Source organism: Xenopus laevis, chromosome 2S (assembly GCF_017654675.1).
Source record: "Xenopus laevis strain J_2021 chromosome 2S, Xenopus_laevis_v10.1, whole genome shotgun sequence".
NCBI lineage: Eukaryota > Metazoa > Chordata > Amphibia > Anura > Pipidae > Xenopus > Xenopus laevis.
In genome coordinates, this window is record NC_054374.1 from 34,400,592 (window position 1) to 34,421,548 (window position 20,957).

General features: G+C 42.1%; 2 protein-coding genes across 5 annotated transcripts in view; both read right to left on the reverse strand.

Annotated features, from left to right (window-relative positions):
* The window catches only part of bclaf3.S (BCLAF1 and THRAP3 family member 3 S homeolog), a 47,111-nt gene extending 42,076 nt beyond the window's left edge, over positions 1-5,035 (reverse strand). For 2 of the 4 annotated variants that reach the window (XM_018249069.2, XM_018249070.2), the window contains exon 1: positions 4,682-5,033. The gene's annotated coding sequence lies outside the window, so the exon portion shown is untranslated. Of the gene's footprint in view, positions 1-4,681 lie in introns of all 4 variants that reach the window. The other 2 variants (XM_041583621.1, XM_018249071.2) reach the window with 2 other exon arrangements.
* A 14,385-nt stretch (positions 5,036-19,420) lies between these two features.
* Positions 19,421-20,957, reverse strand: part of map7d2.S (MAP7 domain containing 2 S homeolog) — a 77,395-nt gene continuing 75,858 nt past the window's right edge. The window contains exon 18 of the mRNA XM_041583622.1: positions 19,421-20,188. Within this exon, the coding sequence (XP_041439556.1) occupies positions 20,175-20,188 (14 nt within the window). The 3' untranslated portion in view covers positions 19,421-20,174. The remainder of the gene's footprint in view (positions 20,189-20,957) is intronic.

The following is a 20,957-nucleotide window of genomic DNA, read 5'->3' on the forward strand; positions in this document are numbered from 1 at the left end:
GTCTATTTAACGAAATTGTTCACAGAACGGGTGGAAGTGGCCACCACAGACCTGCACCTGCATTGAATATACCCTATGGGTGAGTGCTGACTTCTAATTTGCATTACATAAATCAATCACAGCCTCACAAAACAATATTTAGCCATTGTTCCCTTGCCAAAGACACATCCAACTGAGAACCACCCTTACTTGAGGGTTGCCTGGAAGGAACTGTATTATAATATAAAGTTGTTTATGTAGGATAGAAGCAGTCAATTGAAGGAATCAAGTCTTAAGCAATTTGCGCAATACATATTACAACATACCACTGCACAATTGATGTTTCATCTAGCAGAAGGATAAGACACATGCCTAATGGACAGCTAAGTGTATTAAACACAAAGGGACAAGTTGGAAGCCTCTTAAGTAGACACATACCAGTACAAAATGCAGCACATGAGTTTTATATAAATGTGGTTTGACATCAATGATCTGGAAGAATTACATTACGCACATAAGGGTAGTGTCCTCCTACATTATTATTATTATTATTATTAACATGTTTTTATAGAGCACCAACATATTTCGTAGCACTGGATGAAATTTTCATTGTACGCAGGAATGTTTAAATACAGTTAAGAGTAGGGATGCACCACTATTGAACCCCCGAATCCTTCAAGAAAGATTCGGCCGAATACCAAACCGAATCCTAATTTGCATATGCAAATTAGAGATGGGAAGGGGAAAACTTTTTTTACCTCCTTGTTTTGTCACAAAAAGTCACACGATTTCCCGCCCTGTCCCTAATTTGCATATGCAAATTAGGATTCGCCCGAATCCGAATCCTGCTGAAAAAGGCCGAATCCTGGCGGAATCCCGATGGCATCCCTAGTTAAGAGTAAAGGTGGCCATAGACGAAAAGATCTGCTCGTTTGGCAACATCGCCAAATGAGCCGATCTTTCCCCGAAGGGCATGGCTATATCGGGGGTAATCTGAACGTTCGGCCCTATTGCCGAACGATCAGATTACGATGAGAGCGCAATGGGATGAAAAATGACGGGACTCTCCGCACACACTTGATTTGTACGATAGGATCTTTGCCTCTATGGCCAGCTTTGTTTCTCTAATGCAATTGCTTTACACTGGCCCTCATGTAGGAAGGAGTGGTTGAGGGCAAGCTCCTAAAAACAATAATTAATTGGTGTCAGTGGGAAACAGCAACATATATTTTAGTTGTGATAAAAGTATAATAATAATAATGATAATGGGAGGCTTGGGTTTTGGCTATAATAAGCATGTAAGGTCTTGTAGAACAGTGTCTGAAAACTGCTGGGCTATGGAACTCGTTTTCAGGCTAAATAGATCTTCCTTCCAATGTGCTGCGCATTAAAGGGGTTGTTCGCCGTTAAATGAAATGTAATTTCAGTAATCTGGTTGCTAAAGTCCACATTACCCTAGCAACCATGTACTGATTTGAATATGAGACTGGAATATGAAGAGGAGAGGCCTGAACAGAAAGATGAACAATAAAAAGTTGCATTTGTAGCCTTACAGAGCATTTGTTTTTGACATGGGGTCAGTGACCCCAATCTGACAACTGAAAAAAGTCAGAAAAAGAAGGCAGATAATTAGAAACCTATACAAAATAAATAACGAACATCAGTTGAAATGTTGCTTTAAATTAGCCATTCTATAACATACTAAAAGTTAATTTAAAGGTGAACAACCCCTTAAAAGGGTTAGTTCGTTTTTAGTATGTTACAGGGTGGCTGTTTTTAACAACTTTTCAATTGGCCTTCAACATTTCTTCTTCTTCTTCTTTTTTCTTTTTTTTTATTTTTTTTATAGTTTTTGAATGATTTGTCTTTTTGTGACTATTTACAACTTTTAAATGCAGGTCACTGACCCCCTCTAGAAACAAGTGGACCCTAGCAACCATAATATTACAAACTGCTACGAGCGAGCTGCTGAATAAAAAAAAAACACAAATAAAAAAATGAACTGCAGATTGTCTCAGAATATCACTCTCTACATCATAGTAAAACTTAATTTAAAAGGTGAACAAGCCCCTTCTATACTGTCATGGGAAAAAAAATGTTTTCAAAATTAATCAGTTAATAGTGCTGCTCCAGCAGAATTCTGCACTGAAATCCATTTCTCAAAAGAGCAAACAGATTTTTTTATATTCAATTTTGAAATCTGACATGGGGCTAGACATTTTGTCAATTTCCCAGCTGCCCCTGGTCATGTGACTTGTGCCTGCACTTTAGGAGAGAAATGCTTTCTGGCAGGCTGCTGTTTTTCCTTTTCAATGTAACTGAATGTGCCTCAGTGGGACATGGGTTTTTACTATTGAGTGTTGTTCTAAGATCTACCAGGCAGCTGTTATCTTGTGTTAGGGAGCTGTTATCTGGTTACCTTCCCATTGTTCTTTTGTTTGGCTGCTGGGGGGGAAAAGGGAGGGGGGTTGATATCACTCCAACTTGCAGTACAGCAGTAAAGAGTGATTGAAGTTTATCAGAGCACAAGTCACATGACTTGGGGCAGCTGGGACATTGACAATATGTCTAGCCCCATGTCAGATTTCAAAATGGAATATAAAAAAATCTGTTTGCTCTTTTGAGAAATGGATTTCAGTGCAGAATTCTGCTGGAGCAGCACTATTAACTGATTCATTTTGAAAAAAAAAATTTTTTCCCATGACAGTATCCCTTTAAGGAATAAGGCAGATAGTATGAAATCCCGGAGGTTAAGGGTAAGAATGCATCAGCCAATCTTGTTACATATGACCACAAAATCAGCTGTGAGCAGCAGTTAAAGCCTGGGGGGAGGACACCAGCACTTCCCAAAGAGGTACTGGGCTAAAACAGTATATCCCTGATCATTTTTTGTAAAAGAAATCATTCTGACAGGCAATTAAACAGGAGAGAGTTTAAGATGGAATTCTTTCCCTAACCTTCTCTTCAGATAAAAGAGTAAAATGTACATGGGTGCAAGTTTGAACTTGAAGGAAATCCTTCTGGTAGAGGTCTGAAAATGCTTTGGGCTTCTCTATGAATATTTCCATTAGTACAAGGTGTTAGTTTCGTATTTCTGAGAAAACTAAAAATCAGTCAAAAATAAAGAACTGTTCATTTAATTAGAATTGTATAGCATTGTGCCTGCTATTAGCCATACAGTATTAATCATGGGTAGAATCCAGGCCAAGACTGGCGATCTGTGGGTTCTGGCAAAGACTGCTGAAGGATGCCACAGACAATCATTTTTTATTGGGAGGTGGGGTCCTATTTGGGCCTCTATGCACCTGAAATGACAGGGCCTATTTTAATTCTCAGTCCAGACCTGTCGGAATTCTATTCAGTACTAAGAGTGGGCATGGGCTGCCATACAGTACTAAGAGCGGTCAGGGGCTGCCATACAGTACTAAGAGAGGGCAGGGGCTGCCATACAGTACTAAGAGCTGGTAGGGGCTGCCATACAGTACTAAGAGCGGGCAGGGGCTGCCATACAGTACTAAAAGTAGGGGCTGCCATACAGTACTAAGGGGCATGTTTACTAACATTGGAGATAAATATCTGGAGTTGTTGCCCATGGCAACCAATCAGCAATTCGATTTAAAAAGCCACAGCCAAGTTAGAAAACAAAAGCAAAGATCTGATTGGTTGCTATGGGCAACATCTCCAGAAATCTCTCCAGATATTTTTCTCCAATGTTAGTAAACATGCCCCTTGTGGGCAGAGGCTGCCATTCAGTACTAAGAGTGGGTAGGGGCTCCCATATAGTACTAAAAGCTGGTAGGGGCTGCCATACAGTAGTACAGTCCCAGGCTGGCAATCTGTGGGTTCTGGCAAATGCCAGAGAGGCTGCTGTATGGTTCCATAGAAAGTTACCATATAGTGGGCTGGTAGGGGGCTGTTTGGGCCTCTGTGTACTTGGAATGGCAGGGCCTATTTTGACGTCCAGGCCTGCAGTACTAAGAGCGGGCAGGGGCTGCCATACAGTACTAAGAGCGGGCAGGGGCTGCCATACAGTACTAAGAGCGGGCAGGGGCTGCCATACAGTACTAAGAGCGGGCAGGGGCTGCCATACAGTATTAAGAGTGGGTATGGGCTGCCATACAGTACTAAGAGCGGGTAGAGGCTGCCATACAGTACTAAGAGCGGGCAGGGGCTGCCATACAGTATTAAGAGTGGGTATGGGCTGCCATACAGTACTAAGAGCGGGCAGGGGCTGCCATACAGTACTAAGAGCGGGCAGGGGCTGCCATACAGTACTAAGAGCGGGTAGAGGCTGCCATACAGTACTAAGAGCGGGCAGTGGTTGCCATACAGTACTAAGAGCTGGTAGGGCTGCCATACAGTATTAAGAGTGGGTATGGGCTGCCATGCAGTACTAAGAGTTCTTCTGTGTAGTGGCTGGGGCCTGACAGTATACAGGGCCCTTGGGCTGTACTATAGTTGAATGCTTTAAGCTGTACGTAAAGAGTAGCTGAAGGGCCACAAACTGTACATAGTAGGAGTGCGGGTTCTCTTATGATGATAGGGTGCGAATACACTGAGGGCCCCACACACTGTCTGTAGCACAACATAAATAAAGCCCCTGGGTTCCCCATATGGGGACTGGTGTCCTCTCCCCCCTACACGCCCGGCCCCACATAACGCAGCACCAGGACAGCCTGTGGTTACAGTCAGACGTACTCACCTTCTTCTCTATCTCTACTACACGTTACAGCCCACATGTAAGACTGACACTCCGCCGGGAGCTGTAGTAATACTCACAGGCCGATGTGTGTGTGTAACAGTATAATTCCACTCGTGCGGAACATACAATCCAACAGGGCTGCTGGGAATCCGATCATCCCCCTCCAGCTCCAGTCCCGGGGCTGCTGATCCAGTGCGTCTGCTGCTGCAGCTGCTGCTCTAGTGTCCTCCTCCCCCGGAAGTGAAGGCTGAGAGCTCTGCCCCGCGCTCTCACTGGGGACATGCGCCGGCCTGAGGCACCAGTCTCCTGTTTGTTCTCTCCTTACAAACTGGAAGTCACATGCGCCCGTTGTTTCACTCACACGTCAGGCTGCAGTCACACCTCTGTCCTGGCCACATTATATCATGTTCCAACCTCCCCCCTCGTGTCTCTTTTGTCACTGCTCAGACTTTAGTGTGTAAACCAGGCTGAGAACCGAGGGCAGAGACAAGAGGGGGAGATTAGAACATGATATAATGTGGCCAGGACAGAGGTGTGACTGCAGCCTCTTCTTCAGGACTTATTTTTAAAATCAGCCAAAGTCAGCTACAAAACCAGCCCAAAACTACTAGAGGACCAAAAAAAAAGTCTAAAAAAAATAGAAAGTAGGTCAAAATAGGCCTTTTTAAAATTTTTATGCTTTCAGTCATTTGCCCATCACCAGTGCGTAACTAGAGGGGGCCCAGGAGGTATAGGGGCTCCATGAAGACCTAATACATACAATTTCAATACATTTTGGTAAAACGGGTCAACTTCTAGACATTTTGGTGGCCAGCAGATTTTTGCCCCAAAATTGTCATCTGTAAATGTGAGAAAGCTTAAAGGGGAAGGAAACCTAGTTGGCGCAAAAACCCTCCCCCCCTCCCGTGTGTTGCCCACCCTCCCTCCTCCCCCCTGGCCTACCCGTCCCGCTGAGCAAATGCCCCTAACTTGTTACTTACCCTTCGGCGCAGGTCCAGTCCAGGGAGTTCACAGACGACATCTTCTTCCACGCGATCTTCTTCCTGCTTTGAACGGCGTTTTGGTGCATGCGCAGTAGGAGCATTTTGCCGGTACGGATCTACTGCGCATGCGCCAAAAGTCACGTAGTACTTTTGGCGCATGCGCAGTAGATCGTACCGGCAAAATGCTCCTACTGCGCATGCGCCGGTCAAAGCAGGAAGAAGATCGCGTGGAAGAAGATGTCGTCTGTGAACTCCCTGGACTGGACCTGCGCAGAAGGGTAAGTAACAAGTTAGGGGCATTTGCCCAGCGGGACGGGTAGGCCAGGGGGGAGGAGGGAGGATGGGCAACACACGGGAGGGGGGGAGGGTCCTTGCGCCAACTAGGTTTCCTTCCCCTTTAAAGGGCATGTAACATCTAAAATAGAATAAGGCTAGTAATTCTGTATTTTGTATACTAAATATAAACATGAACTTACTGCACCACAAGCCTAATCAAACAAATAATTTATGCTTTCAAAGTTGGCTACAGGGGGTCACCATCTTGTAACTTTGTTAAACATCTTTGCAAGACTAAGACTGTGCACATGCTCAGTATGGTCTGAGCTGCTTAGGGATCGTCATAAACAAAGCTGCTTGAGTTCTGCATGGCTGGGAAGTAAGGCGGGGGCTCCCCCTGCTGTTCATAAGTATGATTGTTTCCCTGCTCAGCAGTTAGGGACCAACTGACAATTCCTATCCACAGCAGTAAATGAAGGGAGAATTTCACTGCATACAGTCAGGTTTCTTATAAAAAGGGTACATATTTTTGTAATTAAAGTATATTGGAAAAAGGTTTCTTTTTCATTAAAGAAAGTAAACATGGGATTTTATTTTTTTACCTTTACATGCCCTTTAAGAGTGATAGGAGACTGGGGTACAGAGCCCAAAATCTGGTAACTCCCAATTTCTACACAAGTCAGTCCCATTGCATGCTGGGTATTGCAGTCGGCAAATGATTAAACAAAAACACAGGAGACAGGCTTGGCACATTAGGGCAAGAAATTAGGTTTAAGTACAAACCAGCCAAAGACCTAAAAAGTAGGCCAAATCCGTACCTTGTCTAGTTTGTACTTTCAAAACCTTTAAATTAGTAGCAGGGCTGGATTCCTGTTTCGGCCACCCCTAGACAGGTGAGTGAAACTCCCTCTTCTCTCAAGCGCGCACACGCATGCGCAGTCTATTTCCGGGACAGTGGCGAATGGGCTGGCAGGGAGCAGTCGACGCATCCCCAGCGCATTCCCCAATGTGGCTTGGCAGCATGCTAACCCTAAAGGCCGGAGGGTGAAACTCTCTCCCTTTGCGAGCGCACCCACCTTCCCTCGCGTATGCGCAGTCTACCTCTGGGACAGTGGCGGAGTGCTGGCCAGGAGCACTCGTCGCATCCCCAGTGCATTCCTCAATGCGACTGGCCGGCACGCCACCCTTAAAATATTGCCGCCCTAGGCCCAGGCCTTTCTGGTCTCGACACAAATCTGCATACCGCCCAACTGTCCCGTTTTGAGCGGGACAGTCCCGCTTTTGACAGCTCAACCCGCTGTCACGGATTTCTACTGATAAGTCCCGGGTTTTTCTTCGATCTGCTGCACTGAACAGCCAGAAACAGATACAAAGTTTCTAACTTAATTGCTTCTTGGCAGACAGCGCAGAATAGATACTTGACATACTTTTGTGAAAGTTTGATAAGATAAGAAGTTAGACTTACAGCTTAAAGGGCAATTCGCCTTCATTTGCAAAACTGTAATAACATCTAAAAACCACAGAAATGTGTTGAAACTTTCATAACCTGCCAAATTATGTAAAATGAACATGGTAAGTAGGGGGCGTGGCAAAAAATGTTGGCGCGCTACTTTTTGTCCCTCTTTCTGTTTCCTAAATGTTGGGAGGTATGAATCTGGGCCTGATTAGTAGCCCAAATTGGCTGGAAAACTCCCAACCTGGCAACCCTGGAGTGAAACAACACACGCTTCCTTAGGAGAACGCTTACAGGAGACTGATTTCTCCTGAGTATGTTCTAAAATGGTTTCTGTATCCCAGGCAGTTGCCGAGATACACAAGAGGATTTGCTCAGAGCTCCCTCTCCTACCTGGGAATGCAGCGCCCTCAGCACATACTCAAATTACTTTATATTATCTACTGAGTACATTTTCCTGTGCTTGCTGCAAAATTGCCTGAAAAGTACAGGTGGTAATGTTTATGAAAATTCAAATGAAATCAAAATTCAAATGAATTGTTCTTCCTTGCCACACACAAGACCATTGGACATTGCTGGTACCAATAAAATGATCAGCGCAATTTCCCAGTTCAATTTCTTGGGGCTAGAATAGTTACTTAGAAGCAATTTTTCAACTGGCTTTCTTTTTTGATAGTGTTTGAATCATTTGCCTTCTGACTCTTTTTCATCTTTTATATGGGGGTCGGCTCTGTAAGGCTACACATTTACTTTTACTGGCACTTTTTATTACTCTCATCTTTCTATTCAGGCCTCTCCTATTCATATTCCAGCCTCTTATTCAAATCAGTGCATAGTTGCTAGGCTAATTAGGACTCTAGTTACCAGATTCGTTAAGATGCAAATTGAAGAGCTGCTGAATAAAAAGCTAGAGCACAAAAACCACAAATAAAAAATGAAAACCAATTGCAAATTGTCTCAGCATATCACTCTCTACATTGTATTAAAAGTTAAAGGAAAGGTGAACAACCTCTTTATTTTTGTGTGTGTCATCAATAGCCAGAGATTGTATGTTGTACACTCTTCCTTTTTATTAGGGTGTATGTGCCCTATAGGTACAAATGCTGTCCAGCAATTATGTTTATAAAACAATGAATAGTAAAGAGATAGCAACATGTTCCTGTAACTATAATCATTGCTAATCATGCAATGCTGCGCCATTTGTTTCTATGAAAAGTGCTCCTAAGCTCCACACTGCTAATACCCTAGCTATGTGAAGACAGTCTTCCTTTGCTCCCACTAGGATGGAATTGGTGCCATAGGTAGGAAATATATAGGAAAGGTATTCATGGGCAATAAATTAGGAAGTTACAGATAGATAGAGATCAATTGTACAGATAATAAAATGAATTAGGGCAGGTTGTAAATAGTTCAGGGGTCTGGATTCAGTGTTAAATAACTCCATACATTTGAATTGAGTTGAATGGAGTTATTTAATCGAAGTCGAATTTTTTGCATTGTGCGATCGTATTCCGATTGTAGTACAGAAGAAGTACGATCGTACGATTTTCCTTCGAATACAAAAAACTTAGAAATATGCTCTGGAAGGTCCCCATAGGCTAACATAGCACTTCGGCAGGTTTAAGTTGGCGAAGAATTGAAGTCAAAGTTTTTTTAAAGAAACAGTACTTTGATCGAATGGTCAAACGATTTTACTTCGAATCGAAGATTGAAGTCGTAGTAGCCTATTCGATGGTTGCAGTATCCAAAAATTACCTTGAATTTCGAATTTTTTAACTTCGAAAATTCCCTCGATTTCACTTCGACCCTTGATAAATCTGCCCCTTAAGAGTCCCAACATGGCTGTCCAAACCAAGAGCTTCCATCAGGTGTGGGCAACACAGCACTTGCATTTTCTAGTCAAAACAGTTTTGGTTTTTTTAGTCTAGACTTTGTAATTACCATGTCAACATAAAATGACATTTATACTATGTTCATGGTTATTTAGATTTCTTATAAGTTCCTTTTTATGGCATATGACTAAACTGACTATTCTATAGAGGCGGATCTCTTCTCAGCTCATGATTGGAAGTTGGTAGGAAGTCACATGATGTGAAGGAAATTGACTTTATAAAATATTGCAGAAAAGCTGCTGGGTGCCAGCTCCTCACAACTAGAAACAGAATTGAGTATTTCATCTACCAATAGAAAAGTGTCACTTTAAATGTATTTACTAGTTCCAGATTATGGTTATTGGAGATAGTATTAAATGAATTGCTTATACAGGTATGGGACCTGTTATCCAGAATGCTCAGGATCTGGGAATTTCCTGGTAACGAATCTTTCCGTAATTTGGATCTTCATACCTTGTCTACTAGAAAATCATGTAAACATTAAGTAAATCCAAATAGGTTGCTTTTGCTTCCAATAAGGATTGGTTATTTCTTAGTTTGGATCAAATACAAGCTACTGTTTTATCATACAGAGAAAAAGGAAATAATTTTTAAAAATCAGGATTATTTGATTATAATCGAGTTTATGGCAGACGAAGTTTCCATAATTCGGAGCATTCTGGATAACAGGTTTCCGGTTATTAAGATTTTTTTTGGGGCAGGGATGAGTATAGGGTATTAGTGTCTGTGACTGGGCAGCAGTGGGTATAATTACTTGCACTAAAGAAAGGAAATACTGTCTGTATATATCAAAGCACAAAAGTAATCAATGTGTCAGTGTGAAGTTCTGCAGTGCGGAAGCATGTCACAGCCAGTTCCTAACTACTATTAGCTCTACTCTAGTCCCACCTACTGGCAGACTGGGGTTGAACAATGCTGAATAAGCTCTTTACACCACATCATTTGTTTTAAAGAACCAGTAAGGGATTATGCACCTTAAACATAATTAAATGTATAAAAAAATGTGCAATGTTAAAGGAACAGTAACATCAAAAAATTAATATGTTTTAAAGTAATTAAAAATATGAAGCAGTATTGTCCTGCAATGGTAAAACTGATGTGTTTCAGTCAGAAACACTACTTATTTATATAAATAAGCTGCTGTGTAGCAATGGGGGCAGCCAAAGGAGAAAAGGCTCAGGTTACACGCAGGGGCGCTCCGCCAATGAGGCGAGTTGAGGCACTCGCCTCAGACGGCAGCGCAAAAATGCCGCTCCTGGTAACTAAGAGCCGAATTTCTGGTTTTCGACAATCGCGCTCTCTGCACTAGCGACGTGGACCCCCCCGGAACGAAGGCCGCCTCAGGCGGCAAATTGGGCAGGATCGACCCCTGGTTACACAGCAGATAAGCTCTGTAGAACGGTGTTATCTGTTATCCACTATTCAACCTGTGCCATACAGACTTTTTCAATTTTTGCCATTGCTACACAGCACATACCTCCCAACTGTCCCTTTTTCGGAGCGACAGTCCCTCTTTTGACAGCTCAACCCGCAGTCCCTCATTTTGTCCCTCTTTTTACTTCCAAAATGTTGGGAGGTATGACAGCAGCTTGTTTATATGAACTAAAGTAGTGTTTCTGAAGCAAACAGGGACCATTTTCACAATTTTGGAAGTGATGTTTATGTCTTGCACACCATGAATGTGATATCATTCCTCATGTTCGGTCCAGTGCCTAGGGTACAAATTGGCAGAATTAAAGCCATAAATAACACTTAAAGTCAGAATTAAGCTCAATATTTTCTGCTCCGACCAAATCCGCACAGGTTTTTTCCTCCTTATTTATCAATACACTTTCCCAAAAAATTTCTTTGCAGAAAAACAACTGAAAAATTGTGAAAAATAACCGAAAATCGTACGAATTTTTCGGATTTGCCACCCAAAAATAGATGTTTTTCCGAAAACCACGAAATCTTCGGATTATTGCACAAACCCAGAGCAGATCAAGATACCTTTGGGACTTCTCCCATTGACTTATATGCAATTTAGGCAGGTCTGAGATGCCGGATTTTCGGATTATGACTTTTTTCATCCTCGGGGTATAATAAATCCCTAAAAATTCGTGTTTTTTTACTATTTTGAACAAGCCTCAATTAATGATTCAATTACATAGAATCAGCAGCATGTATATCATGACTATTGTTTTTCTATTTCTCTACAACACCTACTAGTAAATTATTTGCCATGTAGAAATATAATTTCTTCCAGTGATTGATCAAGTTAGCAATGTCTGACTTCTATTAATCTGAACTCAACTGTATGTAGGTTTCTCTATTTTAATTCCTTTTTATTTTGTAACTGTATTCCAGTAATTGTTGTCTGGAAAGCTGTTATACCCTTGTATTTGATCCCAACTAACATATAATGAATCCTTATTAGGGCTCTTACAGACGAGAGTTTTTAGCCGCGCTTCCCTGTGTTCCGGTTTCATGCATTCGGCCACAGAGGAGGTCAGAAGTAGATGCACTGAATTCTTTTCAATGGGGCTGTACTCACACAGATGCATGTAAGCGCCGAACGCAGTTTGGGATGCAGCATGTTGCATTTTTCCTGCATTCGTGGTTACAGTTACATGGTTACATGTGTGAGTACAGCCCCATTGAAATGAATTCAGTGCGTCTACTCATGCGCCTGAACGAATGAAACCGGAACGCAGGGAAGCACGGCTAAAAACGCTCGTCTGGGGCTCTTCCTGATGGGCATTTTTTCCTGTGCTCCCTTGTGTTCTGGTTAAATGTGTTCAACTGCAGGAGAGAACAGGTCCAGATGCAGCCGATTCTTCTTTAATGGTCCGTCCTCACGATGACGCATGTAAGAACTGAACACAGGTGGAAGGCAGAAGGAGTGCAGGAAAAAATGCAGGAACAGCTCATAGAGGCAAAACAATCTTACTGGGTTTATTTAATGTTTAAATTAATTATAAGTAGATAATTTATGGATATCCAAATTACAGAAAGATCCCTTATCTGGAAAACCCCAGGCATTCTGGATAATAGGTCCTATAAATGATAGCAATTGAGGTTGCTGTCAAGCAAAAATTAAAGTAGCCTTTGTGCGAATTGATTCCATTTATTAAAGGTACATCCACAAGTGCCCTGTGTGTTTTCCACAGCTCCTGATCCAAATTGTGCCTGAGTGCATTTATTGATGCAGGGGAGGGGGAGAATGCTACTTTAGGGCTCTTACAGACGAGCGTTTTTAGCTGCGCTCCCCTGCGTTCTGGTTTTGTGCGTTCAGCCACCAGGGAGCGCAGGAGTAGATGCACTAAATTCTTTTCAATGGGGCTGTACTCAGACAGACGCATGTAAGCAGGTTGGGACGCCGCATGTTGCGTTTTTCCTGCGTTTGATGCTTACATGCGTCTGTCTGAGCACAGCCACATTGAAAAGAATTCAGTGCGTCTACTCCTGCGCTCCCCTGCGGCTGAACGCATGAAACCGGAACGCAGGGGAGTGCAGCTAAAAACGCTCGTCTATAAGAGCCCGAATGGATAAAAACAATGCACACAGCATGAGATTGCACACCGCACTTGGAGCTGTAAATGATTCCTCATTTAGGGTTTGGTCGGAACAGCTTGGACGTGTAAGAACATTCTAGAATAGAGATAACAAGAAGTTAAAATTCCCAGCCTCACTCTATAAGATAAGCAGGTGTAATGATGCTACGAGTTGTAGTTCTGTAGCATGTAAAGCCATAATGATGGCCAATAAAGACAAAAAGGGAGGAAATCAAGTCATCAAATTAGTAAACCTCCAGCTGAGCTGTTTGGTTTCCAGCCCTGGGAGTCAGCATTCCCAGTAAATGCCAGTATCTCTTCTGTATAAGAATGTAATTACTGTGTTTGATAATTAGAGGTTTGATCATCGGATTACTGATGGTCATTGGCTCTATTTTAGCAGAGGATGAGCTGAAATTGAAGAACTGATGAAGTCAATCCAAAGTTGGGTTCTCTGAGAATTTTTTTAGCTGAAATAGCTGCTTTAATACAAAAGGCTGGGGACTTCCAAGCATCTCTGATGATGTCACAAATTTCAGTTGGTCTTTTTTTTGATCTTCTATAATTATCTGCCTTTTATTTTGACTCTTTCCAACTTTCAAATAGTAGTTGTCACTGACCCTGACAGCCAAAAAACTTTTTTATCCAAGGCTACCTGTTACTACTTATTTTTCTACTCAGGCCCTCTAGTATTTATATCACAGTCTCTCATTTACATCACTCCTTGGTTGCTAGGGTGATTTAGACCCTAGCAACCAGAGCTGCTAAAATCTCAGACCGGAGAGCTGCCAAACAAAAGGCTAAATACAATCATTCAAAAAACACAAATTAAGACCATTTGCATATAGCAATCTCATACATTTTAATGTTTCTCAAAATATGCAAGTTCAAGTAAATGTCCTGTCTTGTATATTCAAACAAGAAAGTATTTCATGTGCCAAGCTGTCACTTAATTACCTGCATGACATTCTCAGGCTGGGCCCTTTAATTACAGGTATGTCTAGACGCCACTAATGTCTAAACCTGACTTTCAGGCAACATCATGCAATTATTACACTTTAACATTAAACCCTATTGTATTTATAACTTTTCCACACCTGAAGATTAAAGGGGCTTATTTACTATTTATCAGTGCAGTGCTAAACATGCTGCACATGCTTATATTCTCCTGCTGCTAATGTGTCACGTTCATGTTTTACTGTTATGGAGTCATGGGTCACAAAACAGTAAGACACAATGGAAACCTGCACCAAACACCTTTATTGACTAGGGGGGTAATAAAAGTTAAAAGTTTGTATAGTGAGACCCCACCCACTTAATGTTACACACAAAATTATACCCAATTAAAGGGTGTGTTTAAAAGTCCTGTTTGGTGCACTGTGCAAGTAGAGGCTTCACTCAGTCACACACCACTTAGTTACAAATGCATATAAGGGAGTAGTTCCCCTTTGCAGTGACAAGAGTGTGTTATAAAAATCCTATACTTAGGAATGTTACAGTTGGTCTCCTTGTGCTCTATCTTGTAATTATTTGCCTTTCTTTTTGCCAATGTCAAGTTTGCAATTAAAAATCTGGTTGCTGGGGGTCCTAGCCAAGCACACTATTGCTATGTGAGGCGACATTTGCATTGTTACTTTTTATGACTTCACCCGCAGGTCGCGTGGTTCAGGCTGACGCCTCCACACATTCTGCTGTTCGGATTGAACTCTTCCTTCCGTTCTCCCCACCCACAACAATCTTGTGCCGGGCAGCCGGCTTCCTGCTCCATCTATCCAGTCCCCTTTCATGATGTCACAGGTGGGTGGGTTGGGAGTGGTTAGTGTCAGGTGCTGATTGGGAGGGTTATGGTTAGGTGCTGATTGGGAGGGGGCGGGTAAGGGTCAGGTGCTGATTGGGAGGGGTCAGGTGCTGATTGGGAGGGGGCGGGTAAGGGTCAGGTGCTGATTGGGAGGGGTCAGGTGCTGATTGGGAGGGGGCGGGTAAGGGTCAGGTGCTGATTGGGGAGGTAAGGGTCGGTGTGGAGTGGGCAGGGGAAGGTCGGTGCGGATTTGAAGTGGGCGGCTTAGGGTCGGTGAGGTTTGGGAGTGGGTGGGTTAGGGTCGGTGCGGAATTGGAGTCGGTGGGTTAGGGTCAGGCGCTGATTGAGAGTGGACAGGTTATGGTTGGTGGGGATTGGGAGTGGCGGATTGGGAGTGGAGGGTTAGGGTGGGTGCGGATTTGGAGTGTAGACGGGTTAAGGTCGGTGCGGATTTGGAGTAGGTGGGTTAGGGTCGGGTGCTGATTGAGAGTGGACAGGTTATGGTTGGTGTGGATTGGGAGTGGGCGGGTTAGGGTCGGTGCGGATTTGGAGTGGCCAGGTTAAGGTTGGGCGCTAATTGGGAGTGGGCAGGGTAGGGTCGGTGCAGATTTGGAGTAGGCGGGTTAGGGTCGGGTGCTGATTGACAGTGGATGGGTGAGGGTCGGTGCGGATTGGAAGTGGGGACAGGTTAGGGTCGGTGCTGATTTGGAGTGGGCAGGTTAGTGTCACGTGTAAGTAAAAATTTTTATGACCCGCACAACACCATTCTGTAACCCTTGTTTGTTACAAATGTATGTAAAGTGCTGTGCAACTTGCTGGCACTATATAAATAAATGATGAGAATAGTCCCAACTGAAGCCAAAACAATCCCAGTAATACACCCTTGTACGCTTCTAGTTTTCATTTGTGGATACACACATACGACCATATTTAAATAAAGGAACAGGAGACAGATTCGTTTCAAAACAGAAATGTATTTCACTGATCTATACATGCTATACATCACATGCCAATTATGAATCTATAATTTATAATAAAATATCCACATTTGCATTGACTTCTGTATAAGAACAACAAATCACAAACGTACGAACATGAAGTTTTGAAGTTATTTGTAGTGACTGATTATTTGGATGTCACCATGCTAAAGCTTATAGCACAGCCGGCAGGTTTATGTTGCCTTTAACATAGACAAAAGGGAATGTAGGGCCCCCTGAAACATTTTCACACACACACTCACACAATACTTGGAATCAGATGCTGGTTTTTTTTATTTAAAGCTGCATGACAGACAGGGCCATACAGGGGTACTCACAATGGCAGTACCACTTATGTTTTCTCCAACATAAACAATTTCATTTACAGAACCTGGAACAGAAATGCATGGTATGCGCTGATTCAATACAGGTATGGGATCAGTTATCCGGAAACCCGTTATCCAGAAAGCTGCAAATTACGGGAAGGTTGTCTCCTATAGACTCCATTATAATGAAATAATCCAAATTTTAAGAAAAATATTTTATTTTTCTCTGTAATAATAAAACAGTAGCTTGTATTTGGTCCAAACCAAGATATAATTAATCCTTATTGGTAGCAAAACCAGCCTATTGGGTTTATTTATTGTTTAAATTACTTACTAGTAGACATAAGGTATGAAGATCCAAATTACAGAAAGATCCATTATCTGGAAATCCCCAAGTCTCAAGTATTCTGGATAACAGGCCCTATACCTGTATCAGTTATTCCTACTTGGCATTTGTAGACAGCCGTGTTGTAGATGATTGTTGCTTATTTTGCCGTACACAGATGGGAAAACTACTGGTGACACATGACCTCGCTAGAGGTTAATGATTGGACGGAACGAGAATTGTGAGAGATTTGTGGCCTGCGTCTATTTGTTGTACTGGATACGACTACGGTACAATGCGAATAACAATATCGACCACGGATGTTAAGGGCAAGACTGAAAAACACCGGTTTAGAATCCCCGTTGTGATTCATCTTCGGTCAGAAGGCTGAATTATTTTTATCTATTCAGTTTGACCCACATATAAATGTTGCTGTATATGGTCAATCCTTCTGCTCGCGTCCTAAGGGTGTAATTGAGATAATGAGGCTTTATTCTGTTGAAAAGCTTTGTACTTGCAAGTATATTGGTTAGTCTGTTAAAATAGGAAAACAAGAGTCAGAACTACATTTTCAGGTGTGCGTTTTTGTTTAAAGGCTAAGTAAACTTTTAAAATAAGTAAATGTAAAATGGATGAGGGGGCTATTCTAAGAACTTTTGTAATTTACATTCATTATTTATTTTCTTTCAATTCAAAGATATTAAGGGATACATGTGCTGTTAATATGAATGAATTTAGTTACAACAGCGCCACCTGGTGGTCAGTTTCCAACCACCATGTAGTCAAGGAGGCTGCGCTGATGTTCTTCTGCTTAGGAAAAAAGTTAGAAACCTTTCTCAAATCTTTTCTTTTGGATGCCTTGTAGCTAGGGATGCATCCAATCCAGGATTCGGTTCGGGATTTGGGCAGGATTCAGCCTTTTTCAGCAGGATTTAGCCCGATCCCTCTGCCCGGCTGAACTAAATCTAAATCCTAATATTCAAATTAGGGACAGGGAGGGAAATTGCATGATTTTTTTCACAAAACAAGGAAGTAAAAAATGTTTTCTTCTTCCCACCCCTAGGATTCGGTATTCAGCTGAATCTCTGCAGAGGATTCAGTCAAATCCAAAATAGTGGATTTGATGCATCCCTACTTGTAGCATCATGTGACACCAGAAAAGTACAACACCTATGTTCTGTATCATGCATAGAATGCTTAAACAAACCAATTTCATCTTTTTTATTCACTTTGGGTAAAATGTTGTTCATATATGTAATGCAACAAAATGTTCCCTTTATTGCTTGTTTTTGCCTGGAAATCAATGTTAAAGGTAGGCAAGTGGTATATAACCACCATAACATCCTGATCATAATGCAATGGCTGCCTAAGCAAATGGTCTCTTGTCTTTAGCTTGTTACAGAGAATGACAGTTTTGTAAAACGGTGACAAAATAATTACAGAATACAGTATATACAGATAAATAACAATGATATAATTCGCCAAATAGTCTTGCTAACGTTACAGTGTATGGCACTTCATGTTTACCCACTGAGTACACTCACACTCAGCTATACAGTGCATCAGTCTACTAGGCAGTGACACTTACTAGCAAGTGGTCAGACTTCAGTACAGCTCCCCAAATCTACCTGAGAACTTACCCCACACTACATACAAGTAAGTGAATGCCATAAATGTAGCATTCAGCCAAATATCTCTTCTATACAAAGGTGGCAGACATGTGACCCCCCCCCCCCCCAAATGTTTTAAAGAAGAAGGAAAGCTGCAGAGGTTATTTCTTGCCAATAGATTAGCCGCAATAGTGCAATCTATAACACTATATTTATTCTGTAGAATGCTTTACTATACCTGAGTAAACAGCTCTAGAAGTTCTCTGTTTGTTTAGGATAGCAGCTGCCATATTAGCTTGCTGTGACATCACTTCCTGCCTGAATCTGTCCCTGTTTATTCATAGCTCTGGGCTCAGATTACAGCAGGGAGGAGGAGAATGGAGGGGGAGGAGAGGAGCAAACTGAGCATGCTCAAGCCCTAGGCCTGGAGGTTTGAGCTGAAAACAGGAAGTCTGATACATAAGCCCATGTGTACACAATAGAAGGAAAGAAATGCAGGGTTTCTTTTGAGAGAGGACTCAGAGCAGCATTACTTTGAGGGGTTACTGGTATATTTATACAGACCTTTCTGATAAAGCTTACTTAATTTCAGCCTTTCCTTCTCCTTTAAGTACATATATGCAATACAAAAATGGAGTGCTGCTTCCAGTGTATACCTGTTTGGTATCAGGTGTCTCTGGGTGTATGGCCTAAAAACTGCCAAGGGCCCAAAATAGTAAACAAAACACCAATGGCACATCCGATGCTCTTGAACAAGTGTAGGTTGTTTATTAGCTCATAAAATGGCAACGTTTCGGGCCTATGCAAGACCCTTTGTCAAGCCTTGACAAACAACCTTGCATAGGCCCGAAATGTTGCCATTTTATGAGCTAATAAACAACCTACACTTGTTCAAGAGCATCGGATGTGCCATTGGTGTTTTGTTTGTGGATAATGTTTTAAGTACAAATCCAAGCACCCTGGTTTTTAGCGGGAAGCTGGGTGTTGTAGTTGACCATCCTTTCTCCAATATCACTATTAATTGTTTTATTTCTGGCAGTGATTTTATCATTTAAAGTCTAATGGGAAGTCTGCATGTATGGAATAAAGCCGAGTTCCTGATGCCCAGCTGATCTGTCCCTTTAGTGCATGCGACTACAAACCCCATGTTCTTGCTGCACAGGAAGAATTTTAAAAGACCTATAATGTGGACTGGTAAAGTTATAATAAGAATGTTCGTTCCTTCAAGGTTGTCAGCATATGCTGGGAACTTAAGAGTTGGATGGGCACTTTTTATGGTTCAACTGAGCAGCCTCAGCTCCACGCTGTGACTCCAGCAGTGATGTTTTTCTTGCATACCTATGGGCAGACTCAAGCAAACCTGTCAGTCAATTGCATCAGGTGATGGTCACCCAGGGCTGGTTGCAATTAAACCTCAACCGATGGGAAATACTTGCTTCTTCTCATATAAAGTTGCGTTAATTTGTTCTGCAATCTGCCGCCCAGTTTACTGGTGGTCACACAGTTATGCGCTAGGACACAATGCCTCTGCTGCGACTACATAAGGTCAGTGAAAGGGAGACAACATCGGAGAAAGTACCAAGGAGTATTTTATGCACTAAACAAAACCGAATTTCTTTTTAGAAGTCAGAATTCCTCATCAGGATTTGTTTTTCCTTATCTATGGAGCATTGTGCAATTATTCAGCAATAGCCAACAAGGAAGACCCCTATTTGCATCTTCTAATCCAACTTTTCGGTAATTACAACTTAACCAAGCTACTGATCGTTCGACCTTCTCAACAGAATCTTATTTTTGGTATACCGTAATCAGATTTATCACACACCTGTTCTTCAGCAGCCGGGCACTCTGCGTTTATAAAGCAACACTGCCATTTAGAGAGCTTGTGCCAATGTATTAATACCTTACACATATAATTTGTAGGTTTTTATGTGATCTTGCAAGGAGCAGGCTAATCTGTACCTGATATGTAAAGTGCTCAATATACATTCAATTCTTCCAGTGACCTCCTACCTATGTTACAGATCCGATTCGAAGAGCTGAAATGAAAAGCGACTTGTATGGAATCCGATTATTACACTACTCACTGTGCCAATAAAGACAAGATTGTTTTCTAGTCCAAAGAAATTTCTATGTGAAAATGATATGCGGCTGAGGTGCAGTCCGCGCTGAAGCAGACCTCTTTAACAACATTATACAAAGAGACTGGCAAATTATGTTCAGCCCTGATATTATAAATCCAGTGTTCTAGATCCGCCGGAAGCAGCTCATTGTCTCAGCGCCAGCAGCGTAGTTGTCTCAAAGCGTCTCATTTGCCAGGTTACAGCGCCAACCCTGTTAAAGGATATAGCAGAGATGGAGTCAGCAGCAATAACACAATCTGAGAAAGAACACAGGTATCTGTTATCCAGAAATCTCAAATTACGTAGACCCATAGACCGCATTTTGTTCACATTTTTAAAAATGATTACCTTTTTCTCTGTAATAATAAAACAGTAGCTTGTACTTTATCCAAATTAATCCTTATTGGAAGCAAAACAAGCCTGAGTTTATTTAATGATTTTCTAGTAGACTTAAGGCATGTAGATACAAATTATGGAAAGATCCGTTATCAGGAAAACCACAGGTCCCGATCATTCTGGATAACAGGTCCATTACATGTATAGACTGTTCTGATGTGATTCCATTTAGTGATTAAGTTCAATAAGAGATTGGCATTCACTAATAGCAGCATATAAAAGTCAAACTGAGAAGCTACACAATATTACAGATAACATTCAGACATAACTAAATCTTTACCATGAACGTCCATGGTTCAATTCCCTGTGGCAACTCATTGTAACTCTGGACAAGCCAATCTAGAGGGGTTGTTCAGGAATGAGTCAGAGCCAGGCCCGGACTGGCAATCTGTGGGTTCTGGCAAATGCCAGAGGGGCTGCTATAAGGTCCCATCGAAAGTCAGTATTTAGTGGGCTGGTGGGGCTGTTTGGGCCTCTATGTGGGCTGAGTGGGCCTCTGTGTACTTGAAATGCCAGGGCCTATTTTAATTCTCAGTCAGGACCTGGTCAGAACAACAACAAAAATTGCTTGGAATTGGCCATTC